At 38.8% G+C, this 16,128-nt stretch overlaps 1 protein-coding gene across 1 annotated transcript in view; it reads left to right on the top strand.

Moving 5' to 3' along the window:
• Positions 1-16,128, top strand: part of LOC150076080 (uncharacterized) — a 208,389-nt gene that overhangs the window by 127,566 nt on the left and 64,695 nt on the right. Inside the window, exon 9 of the mRNA XM_090387450.1 lies at positions 12,660-12,782. Within this exon, the coding sequence (XP_090243576.1) occupies positions 12,660-12,782 (123 nt within the window). The remainder of the gene's footprint in view (positions 1-12,659; positions 12,783-16,128) is intronic.

The raw sequence follows: 16,128 nt of genomic DNA, 5'->3' as shown, positions 1-16,128 counted from the left end.
TGCTTCTTTAACCAGTGCCTCCATTAATTTTCCTGAAACAGAAGTTAAACTCATAGGTCTATAATTACTTGAATCAGCCTTTGAACCTCCTTTGTGAATTGGGATCACATTTGCACATCTCCAGTCCATAGGTACCTCCCCTGAGTTCAAAGTAGCTCTCATAATTATGGCTAAGGGTATGCTTACTTCCTTTGCTGCCTCCTTTAATATAACTGGATAGAACCCATCCACCCAGGGTGCCTTTTTTATGTTTATCTTCAACAATTTCTCCTCCACTTTCTTTTCAGTTATTACAAAATCATTTAGCTCACTGCCAGATTTTAATTCACCTCTGACATTCAATTCCCTGAATAACTCCTCATGTATGAATGTAGATGCAAAATACTCATTTAGTTTGTTAGCCACCTGAACAGGATCATCAACAGTTTAACCATCAATATCCAGTGGACCAATCTGATTCATCCCATTCCTTCTAGAATTTACATAGGTAAAGAACTCTTTGCTGTTTTTCTTTGCATCCTTTGCCAAAGATTTCTCATAATCTGCCTTTGCCTGCCTAATCTCCTTTGTGACTTGGTTACAGACCAGCTTATATATATATCATAGGCTTCCATGTCACCCATTAATTTATATGTATCCCATGCATTTTTCGTCTCTGCTATATGTCTCATTAGTTCATCTGACATCCATTTAGGCCTAAACTTTTAACAATATTTCTTAGTTGGTATGTAAAGCCTAGTAGCTTCCAAGATAAATTCTTTGAATACTTCCCATTTTGAATTTGCTGTTGGTCCCACTGTATAGATTTAAATACTGTCTCAGAGCACCGTAGTCGTATTTACGAAAGCAAAAACCCTTCACTTTACCCCTGATGTTAGTTACCTCTTTGAGTAAATCCCACTTCAGCACACTGTGATCACTGCCACAAAGTGGTTCCTTTATCTGCAGATTCTTAATGCGTGAAGAATCACTACTAATAATCAGATCAAGAGTATTACTCCCTCTAGTTGCCTCCCAAACATGCTGATGTAGAAAACAATCATCCAATAAATCCACAAAAGCCTTGCCAGTGTGTGAATGATTAACCCACAAATTCCAGTCAATATCTGGGAAATTAAAATGCCCCATTATAAGACTCTCTGATTTACTGGTCCACTCTATTTCCCTGTACAGTTTCTTATTATACTCATCAGAGTCATTAGGCCTATAACACACTCCTACTCTCAATTTTGATCTTCCAATGCTTATGTCACACCAAACTGACTTGGCACTGCACTGTCCAGCGATGTCGACCGGCTTCACTTCCTTGGATTTTGTGTGTATTTTTTAACTAATAGCATAACCCCTCCTCCCTTCCTATCTTGTCTATCCTTCGTGTACACATTTTACTCCCCAAATTCCAGTTCTGCATTCCTTATATTTGTGTGACACCACGTCTCTGATATCCCAACAATATCTGCCTTTGATGTTTTGAGAAATACCTCAAATTCATCAAATTTATTTACCAAACTCCTAGCATTGGTGTGTACACAAGTATACATGCACCTGTTCCTATTCTTAGCTACCATAACACAACCCATGTGTTTACTTGTACCGCAATGACTTCCAGCAGCCTCTGAAGTACCCAGAATCTTGTTTTCCAGGCTGCTGCTGCTCATTCCAGTAGAAGCAGTGCAAGAATTGTTGTCTATATTTGCAGATAGGGACCAGGTTGGGGCCCCTGAAGAAGTAAGTTTATCAGGATTCATGAAGTTTTTGAAATGGTTCAGTGTCTGGGCTCCCCACCCACCATGGGGCCCAAAGGGACGCTCACTAACTGGTATGCAATAAATGCGCTCAAGGCAAGGCTACCCAGACACCATACCCGCACTGCCACCAGCCTGAATCCTGTCCCTCGGACCATGAGAGTAGGGGCATGGCATTGACACGGTTGACCCTCACAGGCGAGCCTACTAGCCGATTGATCCTAGCCGGGCCTTTCAGGACCACCCGTCTTGTCGAAGCAGGGGCCAAAGTGGTGTATTGAAGCTGGGCCCCTCAACCACCAGGATCCCCTTTTCGGAATTTCCACGGGTCACAGTGCATGGCAAACACGCCGGATTCCATTGATGTTAGCCTGGAACCTAGGCTGTGGGCGTTGGATCCCAATGACACTAGTCTGGAAGTCCAGCAGCATCACTGGGAAGTGCCCTCACCACATACAGGTGCCCATGTCGAGGGGAGGCAGCCAGGAAAGCCAGTAGGATATGGAGAGAGAATAGCATAGAAAGTTTACAATCCCACTGGGTAAGGCTGCATTTATTATGCTATGTCCAAGTGTGTAGACCTTATCTGAAAAAAAACATTGGGCTTCTTGAAAGGGTCCAAAGATGGGTAACTCACATGATTAGATTGGCAAAACGGTGACCATACGAGGAAAGACTTTGATTATGTGGACTACAGAACATCGAAACTTGGGCACCTTAGAGGGGACCTGGCCGAGAGTTATAAGGCTCTGAGAAGGGTTAGTAAAATGAATTAAAGTAAAATTTTCATTGTTATAAAGAATTCCAGAACTCAAATTATAGAGAAAGCTGTTTAGACTAGATTGTAGGAATTTTTTTTTAAAGCCAGAGCATTGGGCTTCTTGAAAGGGTCCAAAGATGGGTAACTCACATGATTAGATTGGCAAAACGGTGACCATACGAGGAAAGACTGTTGATAACTGGAACAAGTTTCCTGTTGAGGCTGACAGTTTTAGAAAATTAAAGGTCAACTGTGGATACCTACACAAGGAGAGAGAAACATAATTTGTATTTTTTTATCAATTTTTTTGCCAGTGCAGAAAAGCACGTGACTTCCTTGCAGTATGTGGCAAATACTTATACTACTTATAACAACCTTCTGATTGAAAATGTAACTTTTGTTACATGATAATGAAACTCTCCTAGTGGAAATATGTTGTATTGGAAATATGTTGATTACCAAAAGAGGTGTTATTATCGTGTTGTTGTTGTTGTTGTTGTATTTGAGGTTTTTGGCACAAGGGCCTCTTGGGCCATATTGTGCCTGTTCATGGTTTGAGTATCACTGATTTCACGTTATGATTAGAGACTATTATATAAATTGATGCGTTTTAAATACTTAAACAGATCCTTGAAATTTGCTTCGTTGCCAAGAATATGTGATAACATTAAGGGTTCCTGCAAATTGGAGAGGGAGCTGAAGCTGGAATTTCGGACAGATGAAAGGTGTGGACATTCAATGAGAATATGTTTTATTGTTAGTTGCGACTGGCAGAAAAAACACTTAGGAGGAGTCTCTCCCAAAAGCAAATGCAGATGAGTTGGGTGTGAATGACCGATGCGAAGCCTTGCCAGAATTACTTCTTGTCGCCTGTTTCTTCTAAAACTAGATGTCCACAGTTGGGGCACTTTTTTTATCTGGAACAGTTTATTATTGGTTTGAGATTGCCAGAGATCAGACCATTGTTTCCAACATGTTTTTTTAATAATGGATTTATAGTCTGTGTATGGAGCTTTCAGTTGACTGTAAGATCCAGAGTCGGGATGTTTAGCAGCCTCATCTGCACAATCATTACCTTGGATGCCGACATGACCAGGAATCCAGCAGAAGGTAACCTTGTAGTTGGCTGTTTGATGGTAAGATAGTTTAGACCGGATCTCTTTAAGAACGGGATGAGAGGGAGGAAAGGTAGATTGAAAGGCGTTGATTGCACTTAAAGAGTCTGTATATATCAAAGATTGTTTGATATGATATTTGTTTATGTTATCTAGAGCCAGTTTTATTGCAAATAATTCTGCAGTATAGATACTGCATTCAGTGGGAAGAGAGGCAGCTGTTAAGAAAGTGGCGGAAACTGCTGCTGCACCAACAGCCGTATCTGTTTTGGAGCCGTCAGTATAGATATGAACTTTCTCTGAGTTTTCCAAAGAATGCAGTTTATGTAGCTGTTGAATGTTGGTATTTGCCAGGGAGGATTTTCCCCATTTTGAAAAGAAATTGTCACAGAGAGGTATGAATTCAGTCCAGGGAGGTTCAGGAGTGGCAAGGTCTTGGAATATATTCTTAAAGTTAATTTTCCAACTGATCATGAGTTCTTGCAGTCGAATCCCTGCAGGGCGGTTTTCATTAGGTTTATTGTGATATAGCACGGTGTGTTGAGGATCAAACAGATACTGCCAGCTGGGGTGGGCTGGATTACTTCCAATCTTTGCTGCATAATTTAACAATAACATTTTTCTCCTGAGATGCAGAGGGGATTCGTTTGCCTCAATATACAGGCTGTGAACCGGAGATGTTCTGAAGGCTCCAACAGCTATTCTAAGGGCACTATTTACGGAGTCGTAAATAGGTGCTCCATAATCTAAGCGCTATCTTATTAAAGCTCTATAGAGGTGTAGGAGAGAGCTTCTGTCAGCACCCCAGGACATAGCAGAGACAGCTCTTAGGATATTAAGTTTTTTAAGACAAGTATTCCGGAGGTATGCCATATGGGAAGCGAAGTTAAGTTTGTTATCTAAATGTAAACCCAACAGACGGAAATTGGTAGTGACAGGAATGAGGCTGTTATTTAAAAATATTTCTGGATCCGGATGTAGTTTCCGTTTTTTACAGAAATGAATAGCAGCAGACTTCTTTACTGCTAGGGAATAACCATTCCGCAATGCCCATGATTCTATTATAGCTATAGCAATTTGAAGTTGCCTTTCAATGGTGTTCATAGTCTGGGATTGAGTAGAGATAATGAGGTCATCGGCAAACATGTACGATTGTACTGTATTTGGTACATCCCTTGTCATGTTGGTGATTCTTATTGCAAATAACGTTGGACTCAGAATGGAACCCTGTGGTACACCTTCCTCTTGTTCAAATGTTTTAGATAAATTATTCATGTATCTGACCTGAAAAGTTCTTTGGCATAGGAAGCTTTGTATAAATTGGGGTAGATGACCTCTCAAGCCGAAAGAATGAAGATCTTGTAGAACACCATATCGCCAGGTGGTATCGAAGGCTTTCTGAATATCTAGATTAATCATGACCAGATGCTGTCCCCTTATGAAGGCATTCTGTATATTTGACTCTGCTTTTATCATTACGTCTAAGGTGGAACGGTTTTTTCGGAACCCGTACTGATTACTATTTAGCAAGTTGTTTGTTTCCAGGAACCAGATTAAACGCCGGTGAACCATTTTTTCCAGGACTTTGCCTAAACAATTGGTCAGTGAAATTGGCCTATAATTATGTGGAAAGGTACAATCCTTTCCGGGCTTTGGGAAGGCTAGGACTATTGAGTGACACCAGGAGATAGGGTAAGCATTTTCTAAGAATATTCGGTTGTAATAGTTTAACAATGATCTTTTTGCTCTGTCGTTCAGTTGTTTTAGCATTATATAGTAGATCTCATCTGGGCCAGCAGTGCTATTTGATGTTTTATTGAGCGCTCCAAAAAGCTCTGTTAATGTGAATGGCTGGTTATATGGATGTGAAACTCTGGTAGAGAAATTAATCTTATGCTGCTCTGCAGTTTTTTAATTTGCTGAAAGGCTGGTTTGTAGGAGGCTATTGCTGATATACTGGCGAATGATTCTGCTAAGGCATTTGCTATTTCTCCCGGGGATGACAACTCTTTCCCTTCCCAGTTTAGTATTGTAGCTGGGGACTGAATGTATTTGCCATTAAGCATTTGTATTTTCCTCCAGATAATTCTGCTGTCTGTATCCTTGTTTATGCTCGAGGAAAAGCTGATCCAGGCATCTTTCTTTGCTTTTCGTCTTATTTGGCGGAACTTGGCTTTCAGTCTTTTGAAGTTAATTAGATTGATAGTTGTGGGAAATTTACGAAATAAATTCCAAGCTCTATTTTTGTACTGTTTGGCGTGTGTACAATCTTGATTCCACCAGTAATTACTATGTTTCCGTTTCCCTGAGAAAGATTTTGGTATTGCAGAGGTAGCAGCTCGTAATATTTGATTAGTTACATGTTCTGTGACATTGTCTATGGGTTGAGATTGGATTATTTTGTTGTCTAACTGCACATGAGAGGCATATTCATACCAGTGTGCCCTACGAAATTTCCAAGAGGAGCGACGTAGTGAAGGAGAGTTTACCCGTGTTTGCAGCTTGCAGAGAATCGGAAGGTGGTCACTGTTTAGCGGATTTTCAAGAACCGACCACTCCATAATACTATATATGGAAGGAGAACAGATTGATAGGTCTATTGCACTCATGGATCCTGTCGAAAAATGAATATAGGTAGGTTCACCAGTGTTCAGAAGGGTAAGTTGATAAGAGTCCAGAAGGGATTCTATTAACTTGCCTCTCTTGTCAATTGTTAGAGATCCCCACATCGGATGATGAGCATTAAAATCTCCAAGTAAGCAGAAAGGAGACGGTAGCTGTTCTATTAGATTTTCTAGATCATCTGAAGAAAATGAGAAATTAGGAGGAATATATATAGATGCTATTGTAAGAGTGATGCCAATTTCAATGCGCACTGCCACTACTTCAAAAGGAGACTGAAGAGCAATATGTTTCGATGGTACGTTGTTTCTTATAAGAACCGCCACTCCTCCACGGGCTGGAGAGTCAATACTTCTATCTCTTCTAAAGATAGAGTAATCTTTTATAGTAGGACACACTTGTGAATTTAAATAAGTTTCCTGAAGGGATATGGCTGCTGGATCATAACGGTGGATGAGATCACATATATCATCTTTTATACTGCGAAACCCTCTACAATTCCATTGAAGAATTCTTTCCATTAAGCGGTTTTGTTGGTTGTTTTTGTTTCTGACTGCTTTTTAGTTGTGACTTGTTTACATCGATCCAATTTTCCTTTGTCTTTCTTTGGAAAGTAGGGGCGTGTTACGTCCATCTCATCAGTCGCATGAAGTTCTAATATGGCCTCTTCGGAGTCATTGTGCTGGTCAATATCCATTCTGGTTGAATTTGGTGGTTTCAGTACCATGGTTTCTGTCACTTTTTGTTTTGCTGTTGGGTTTACATTAGCTGGAATGGTAATTGGGGTATTACAGGCTTGTTCAGTTTTTTGTTGCGAAGGACACTGTTTGGGATCAGAGAGAATGGAGCGTGCCCAATTAGCGATGGACATATTTGGGGGAACGGCAACATCTGTTTGTGTACCTATTGACTGAAATTGTTTAGCAGCCATTGCATATGTACGTGTTCGATCTGTTTTTAGTACTTGCCTTCTGGCCTCTGAATATGTCACTTTATTTTCAACTTTATATTTCTGGATTGTTTTTCCTTGCTTCCAAAGTTCGCAACTTTTGGAAAATGCTGGGTGATCACCCTTACAGTTTGGGCAAACAGAAGTTGTAGCAGTGCATTCAGTTTGATTGTGCTCCTTCGATCCACAAATTGGACATACTGACTCACCTCGACATGCAGTTTGGGAGTGTCCGTATTTTTGGCACTTGTAGCACCTGATTGGGTTTGGGATGTAAGGCCGGACACGGCAATGGAGATAGCCTGCTTTAACAGATGATGGTAGGATGGGAGAGCTGAAAGTGAGAATTATGCTCCTAGTGGGAACAAGCACACCATCTTTCCGAGTCATAATTCTCCTTGCTTGTATGACTTTTTGTTTACCTAGCTCTTGAACTATCTCCTCCTCTGATACAGTTAGCAAGTCCCATTCTGCGATTACTCCCTTCAAGGAGTTTAAGGTGGCATGGGGAGTAACTTTTATTGGTTGTCTGCCAAAAGTAGTCATCTTTAGTAATTTTTCGGAATGCTGTGGTTTCATAGTCTCTACAAGAAGGTCTCCAGACTGGAGCCGCTTTACTGTTTTTGGTGAGCCTGCAGCAGACTCGATGCATTTTTGGATAAGGAATGGGGACAGTTTACTCAGAGGCAGCTCTGATAGAGAGTGTAGTATGAGGAAAGCTGGTATTTCCTCTTGTGGGGTTGTTTTCAACCTCTTTGGTTGAGAATAGTCATTTTCGGTGTCTTTTTCTAGTCTTGAGCTCGATGGCTCTAAAGGTGGAAAAGAACTGTTTTCCATCTTTGCTCCTTTCAGCCCCGGGAGAGTGGATTTCTTCTCCCAGGTTACCGGCCCCGCCACGGGGAGGCAGGAGCAGTGCCGCTAGAGTGACCAAGCGGTATAAGGGTTAATGCGTTAGTTTAAAGAGAAAAAAAGAAAGGTGAATTTCCTTCCTGTAACTTAGTTACAATTCGTAATACTAAGTTAACAAATAATTAATGGGAACGTAAGAAAACTTTTACAAATGAATATAACTGTAGCTTTTGACAAAACGCTCTAGAAATCACTCAGGGAATCGCTTGATCACTATAACGCTTGGCACCCGGGGCCTTATTATCGTGTAATGAAAGTTGTTTCCAAATAGGAAGTTTTTCTTCTGAACATTGATTTCTCATTTAGATTTTATACATTTATTCTCTTTTTGGCACAAGGAATCCTCAATTACCAACAAGGTTGGTAATTGAATTACCAACCTTGTTGGTAATTGAGGTTTCCTGTTGTCTGATGATGGAACCATATAGTTCCGAAACTGGTCAGAATAGTGGCTTTGAGCTTTTAATGAATAATAGATTCACGTACTGGGTTTGTTATTCGATTAAAAATGATACGTTACATTAGATCAGTTCATGGATAATGTATTCTTTTCTAAAGACCTCAAGTCCAAGCTCTGTCCTGTCACAGGAGTGGCAACATTGTCCCTTGGCAGTACAGAGAAAAAATCAGAATGCAGTGCTTATTATTTTTTGGATGACCTAATTTGTTATCCTGTGTTATATGCTATTAGAATATTATGTCCTTTCCCTCCACTGTATGTTCTCACCGAGACTGAACACTTCTGCCTAGGCGCCTCCGTAGCCAGGTGGGAAGGAGCAGCAGCAGCAGTGCGTAGCACACGCTTCTTGATTAGACCGGGGTTCAAGCCTGTCGCCACCAAATATGGAGGATGCGGAAAGGTCAGGGAATGACCACCGCATATCCCGGAGCAATATGGCCTTAGTTGCTAATGCTCCTTAAAAAAAAAAAAAAAAAAACCCAAAACTTCTGCCTAGAGTTTGGAATGGTTTTACTTGACACATTATAAAAGAGCTTTCACTTTGATTGTGAGTAATTAGAATTCTCTCTTCACATGTCTGGCTTCCTGATGATGATATGCCCAAAATGATCATATGGAAAGTGGCAGATATTTTTCATATTACAGCTCATCCTGCATGATATACATTCTGGAGGGGAAAAAAAAAAGTGTAATAGAAATGCATAGTATAATGTGCACAATTTTATATACAAGGGGCATTCAATAAATTATTTATCTGAGGTACTTCCCAAAGTTATATTTCAGTGAGTCATGATTTATCGTGTTCCTACATATCTCAACTTGAATCATACTAATTTTGATCCCATTATGTTTTTAGGTTATGCTGTTGTAACAGAAACTGTTACAACAGCATAACCTAAGTTGTGTATCAAATTACGGATTTGCTGAAATTGGAGCATCGTTCAGTCATCAAGTTTCTCATTAAAGAAGGAAATGGGCCAAAGACCATTCATGAAAGGATGGTGGCTGTATATGGCAACAGTTCACCTTCACAGTACCAGGTGAAATTCTGGTCAAAGCAATTCAAGTGGGGTAGAGAATCGAATGAAGATGATCCATGTCGAGGAAGGCCTGTGAGAGCAACCACTCCAGAAATGTTCCAAGCTGTGGAAACCCTAGTGCTGAATGACAGACATTTAAAGGTGTCCCAAATCTCCAGGGAATATGATATATCCGAGGGAACAGTTATAACTATCCTCCATGAACATTTGGGGATGACTAAGGTCACTGCAAGGTGAGTCCTCAGATTTCTGACCCATGTGCAGAAGCAATTCAGAGTACGGTGTTGTGAGAATTTATAGCTTTATGGAAGGGATTCTGAAACTTTCATCTTCAGAATTGTTATGGGTGATGAAACATGGGTTCATCACTGGGATCCTGAGACCAAGCAAGAATAAATGCAATGGAGGCACAAGGGTTATCCCTCACCCAACAAAATTTTGGACACAACCTCCAGCTATCAAGATTATGGCCACCATTTTTTGGGATACTGAGGGAATTTTGTACATTCACTACTTGGAACACAGGCAGACAGTCACTGGGAAGTCACATGCATCTGTAATGTACAACTTACGGGATGTCATAAAGGAAAAATGCTGTAGAAAACTTTTCAGAGGTGTGCTACTTCTTCAAGATAATGCACCAGTGCACAGGTTACATGCTATTTCTGCTGCTTTGAAAGACTGACTTTATAGAACTTACCCATCCACTTTACAGTCTGGATCTGGCTCCCAGTGACTATTTCATGTTTCGACACCTGAAGAAAAAAATGTTGCCTTGCTGATGATAATGAATTGAAGTCTGCTGTTTCTGTGTTCTTTGATGAACAGGACAAAGAATTTTATTTGTCTGATCTTTCCTTATCGCCAATAAAATGGAACAAGTGTATTGAAGTTCAGGGGAGTAACATTGAAAAATAAAAAGATTTTTGCCTGTCTCATTTCCTTCAATGTAGGTATATAATTTATTCAATGCCCCTGGTAACAGTCAGGGATAGGTTCCATAAAAGCTATAAATTGTCAGTAGTTATACCATTTTCAAACTTTTATCAATACATATTACACCAAAGTTCAAAGGTTATTGAAACGAAACATACTATTTCACTTTTGATGGATAATTTTTCAATCAGAGTAAGGGGATGAATCTTCTTATTTATATTGCTTTTTTTTTCTTTTTTTTTTTTTGAAATTCTACCATAATTTTTTTTCAGTAATTGTTTACAGTAGGGGCAGTAAGAATATGTGTACAGAGGAACTGTGTATAAATTTTTAAATGTACAATATTTAAAAAATCAAACATTGCAACATGCACTCACAGCAATCATAAATTGAGATTATGTTAGCAAAAACAGTGTAACATGGCAGCATGCACGTTTTGTGCACATAATTTGAATTTCTCTGTGTATTGGTGGATAAGGTGTCAAATAAATATGCATGTAACTTGAAACATGCATTGTAAGATGGTGTGTTATAGCAGGATGAGCTTTATATGAAAAGTCATCTTCTAATAGATTGATATTTATTGTCTTCCCTGTGCTTATTAGTGGGCCTCATATATTGAGGTATTGCCCATAATATATATCTTTGGAAGCCTGATGAGACAATAGCACATTTGTGCATTTTTTTATGATTAGCTAATCCAACTGGATATGTTTGCTGGTACCATAGCCACTAGTGTTGTACCTTTTAACTAGTTAATTTCTAATATTAATTTAAATTATTTTGGATATTTTTATTTATTACAAGTACTTTAACTAGCATGATAAACTTTTGTTTTTCCAGCTCCATTAGGACCTTAATTTGCTGGAAAAATGAAAAATCAGGAGGCGAAGGAAGAGACTTTTTCCAAGTGTAATACATAAACACTATATTACACTCGGAAAAAGTCTCTTCTTTCTATATTAGCACTGAACCAGAGATTGAAGCACCTTCTGAAAGGTTGAACTTAAACCATTTATATAAAACCAAGTTTTCCAATTCTGGTTTCTACAGAATACACCTTTTATCCAATGTCTTTTTTAGTATCAAATGCAGCAGCAGACTACATTTTCTTGTTACTGTGCCTTAATATCTTAGATTGTTCATGAGCCAACATCATCCTCTCTTAGTAGATAATTAATGCTTCTCTGCATTATATTTTTGTCATGCTGTCTTGGGGTACTGTGTTCTCTCTTGTGGCAGTGATAGGCTTGGATTTATGCTAAAGTTTAGAAGCAACATGGTTATCCACAAGTATAACTAAAATTACTAATATTATTTACTAATTAATGCAAAGAAGCATTAATTATCTGATTATTTCAACTCATGTCAAAATAAAAACCCCGTTCACTGCATGGACTCAGTACTAGGGGTTTTATTAACACGTAACTCTTGTTGTGTATGTCATGGAAGTTTTTCTTCCACATACTGCTTTGCTGTCAACTTGATGCATTATTTACCATTTAGCATGAAGTTGCCAGTTGAGTCCACTGCAGTCTGATGAGATTCCAGCAAGAATGGAAACAATCTGTAGTACCTTGGGGCTTTTAATGAATAATGGATTCACTCTTTTGGTGACATTATTAAATTAAAAATGATATTAATAATTTTAGGTCAACTTGGAGATAACAATATTATTTCTACAATTGAGCATAAGCTGATGCCTGTAACTGTCACAAGAAAGATCACAGTGTGTTCCAATATACTTCCCTTAAATTTTTGCAATTCTAGTATCAGGAATGTCATTTTATATATCCTTGACTCTGAATCATGGATTTTTGTATTGAATGTGATCAAAGAACTGGTATAAAATTTGCATCTTATTTTTCTGTAACTTATTGCAGACCAAAAAAGTATTGTGATTAGTGCCAATTGGGCTCAATTCAATGTGTTGCTACTTTTTTTATTTTTCCTAAATGATAATATTCTGTGGAGTTTAAATTTCAAAGCTACATAAGTAGCTTTAATAATGACATAAATGAATTAATGAATATAGGAATTTGATGTAACATTCTTTAATGTTATTAGAGTTTTAAAACTGTCCAGATTCATTTAAAAGCAGTCAATAATATACTACTTTATAGCAATCACTCAAAAAGTTCATGGAAGAAGGAGGAGGTCAGATGGGACACTTATAACACCAGGAAAATGGGCAAAATATCCTAAACGGTATAGAAAAGAATGGGAATTGGAAGACGATCTAAAAGGTAATAGTTTGAACATTTTTTTAGTCTAAACAAGAACTTTTTAGTTTCAAATTTAGCTAATTGGAATGGCAGTGGGTGTAATATTTGAGTCCGATGACAGCAAGTAAATTAATGTAATTTATTTATTCAGAGTGATAATATACATTTCAGGTTACGGTGCAACCATAAATCTTGCAACTCTGGGACTTCCCTCTTGCTGGATTTTTGAAACCTAATACTGTATGTCTCTGTAATAAAGTAAAGTGCCCAGCTGTTCATCAGTTACCATACAAAGATTACTCAGTGTTCTGATGATGTTGGCACCTCCATAGCCAGGTGGGAAGGAGCAGCAGTGCGTAGCACATGCTTCTTGATTAGACTGGGGTTCGAGCCCATCACCACCAAATATGGAGGATGCGGAAAGACCACCGCATATTCCCGGAGCAATATGGCCTTAGTTGCTAATGCTCCTAAAAACCAAACAACAACATCTGATGATGTAGAAAAACAAATTTGTCACTTAAGCAGTTATAGAATATCTCTCACTTGAAGAAACTTTCCTTAGTAAGGACTGATCATTCTAAGTCCTAATTGAGAGAGGTTAATAATAGAATTGTGTATGTATGACTTACCTTCCAGTAGCAGTGTTTCTTGATATTAATCAGACTTACACTATGATATGATTGGATGATTTTGCTTGCTCCTAATCAGGACCAACATTATTTGTACATTGCATAAACTCTTTAAGTGTTCCTTTTTATTTATTTTATTTTTTACAACTTAAAGCGTAAAGTGTAATGTTCAGGAAAGGTTTCTGAGGTGAGTGATGTGCTAAATTTCAAGTCCAAAAATTATGAAACAAATGGCATTGAATAGTTAATGAAGCAATTTTTGATATCATATTGAGAGGGAGGGACTAGAAAACCAACTGATCAGTTTCCAAGTGTTGCACTTCCAAATTTATACAATGACCATCGTCTACTGGTCCAATACCACAACTTATTGGAGGCTTGAAATGGTGGAAACCATGTTTAGTCTCCAGAGAAAAGCTCTGGCAACCCCCCTTCCCACATACACACCATCTCTTCCATCATACAATATGATGTCTTTTGAAGTTAAGATGGACATCACAGCGAGATCTAATCTTCCTTACTAAGTACTGAAGCCTATAACAGCTACAAGGTGGTGTGTAATAGAGCCACAGAAAAGGTTCGACAGGCAAAGGCAGTTTATGAGAAATCACTAGCAAACAGAGCAAAGAGGGGGGATAAAGAATTCTTCACATATATAAATGCCAAGAAGAGCAGGACAAACCAGATCGGACCTTTACGTAAGGGAAAGGGGATAGTAATAAATACACCAGCTGCCGTTGCAGATGAACTCAACAGTTATTTTGCATCGATATTTACAAATGAAAAGCCTTTTGTGGCAATGGGAAATTGTGGGAGCAAAGTTAAAAAATATGTAATTAATGATATTGAAATTTCGCAAGATTATTTAATGAAAAAACTTTCAAGCCTACAGACTAGTAAGGCTCCTGGAGTTGATGGAATATACCCTATAATCTTGAGAGAGGCGGCAAGCGAGTGCATTGAACCACTGAGGCTGGTTATGCGAGCATCACTAGACTCTGGGGAGATTCCCTTGGATTGGAAAAGTGCAAATGTATCTCCCATACATAAGGGTGGCTCTAAAAGTGAAGTGGGAAATTATCGACCTGTCAGTCTGACTTCAGTAGTAGGGAAAATCATGGAGGCATTGATCAAGGGTGGAATTCAGGATCATTTGGATAGAATTAAAATTCTCAAGGATACTCAGCATGGTTTTGTAAAGGGAAAATCATGTTTAACAAATCTGGTTCGCTATTTCGAAAGGGTCACTCACGAGCTGGATTTAGGGAATAATTTCGACATTGTTTATTTAGATTTCAGCAAAGCTTTTGACTCAGTCCCACATGAGCGGTTGCTTTATAAGCTGGAACAGGTTGGAATCACTGGGAAAATCCTTAGATGGATAGAAGGATGGCTTCAGGGCAGGAGGCAGAGGGTTGTGATAAATGGCTATTCCTCAGATTGGGTTGATGTAAGAAGTGGGGTTCCCCAAGGATCAGTATTAGGACCACTGTTGTTTTTAATTTTCATAAACGACATTGATGAAGGGATAGAGGGCGTGATGTCTAAATTTGCAGATGATGTTAAAATTGGTAGAGTAGTTAATGATCACTGTCAAGCTGAGCTTCTTCAGAGAGACCTAGATAGACTTCAAGAATGGTCAGAAAAATGGCAGCTGTGCTTTAATCCAACAAAGTGTAAGGTATTACACCTGGGAAACAGTAATCCCAAAATAACTTATTCACTTGGTGGAGTTCAACTAAACCCAGTACTGGAGGAAAGGGACTTGGGTGTTACGATACGGTCAGACATGAAATTCTCTGAGCATTGTAAACAGGTTGCAAGGAAGGCCCATGGTGTCCTATCGATGATCTATCGAACTTTTGGAAGTAGAGATAGGGACGTGATAATCCCATTATATAAGGCCTATGTTAGACCACACTTGGAATACTGTGTTCAAGTATGGAGACCGCACCTAAAGAAAGACATCGAGCTTCTTGAAAGGGTGCAAAGAAGGGTAACTCGCCTGGTGAGATCGGCAAAAGGGCGTCCTTATGAAGAAAGACTTCGAATATGTGGGTTGCAGAGTTTGGAAACTAGACACCTTAGAGGAGATTTGATTGAGGTGTTTAAGGCTCTGAGAGGCATCAGTAAACTGAATGAGGACAAAATTTTCAAGATTATAAATGATGCTAGAACTAGGGGACATAAATTCAAGTTACGCGGGGAAATGTTTAGATTGGACTGCAGGAAGTTTTATTTTAGCCAGCGAGTTATAAATTACTGGAATAAGTTGCCTTCATGGGTGGTAGAGGCCGACAGTTTGGGGAAATTCAAAGGTCATCTGGATAGTACTTTCGGGTAAGGGAAGCGCATAGGATGATAGGATTAATTTCCTTTTTATTTAATTTTTAATTTCATTTTATTATTTTTATTTCTTTATTAATTATTATTATTTATTTATTTAATTTTTGTTTTTATCATTGTTTTGTTCGGATTTTTTTTTTTTTTTTTTTTTTTTTGGCTGGTGCAGCATAAGCCATAGGCTTTCTTGCACCATACGGCCGTTACTAATACTAATACTAATACTTACATTTCGAGGCTACAGCTGTAAAACAGTGTTCACAGGACAGATGCTAGATAGTCCACTGGACTGCACCAATAGGTAACTCTAGGAAGCTTCCAGATCAGGTAGTGTATAATCTCACTGCCCCTACTCTGCCAGACCGGAGGGAATCTGAGTAGTGTGTAGGCAG

The sequence above is a fragment of the Mastigoproctus giganteus genome, chromosome 13 (genome assembly GCF_048544385.1).
Source record: "Mastigoproctus giganteus isolate SK-2022 chromosome 13, ASM4854438v1, whole genome shotgun sequence".
In the NCBI taxonomy this organism is placed as follows: domain Eukaryota; kingdom Metazoa; phylum Arthropoda; class Arachnida; order Uropygi; family Thelyphonidae; genus Mastigoproctus; species Mastigoproctus giganteus.
This window is presented reverse-complemented; position numbering and strand designations above follow the sequence as displayed.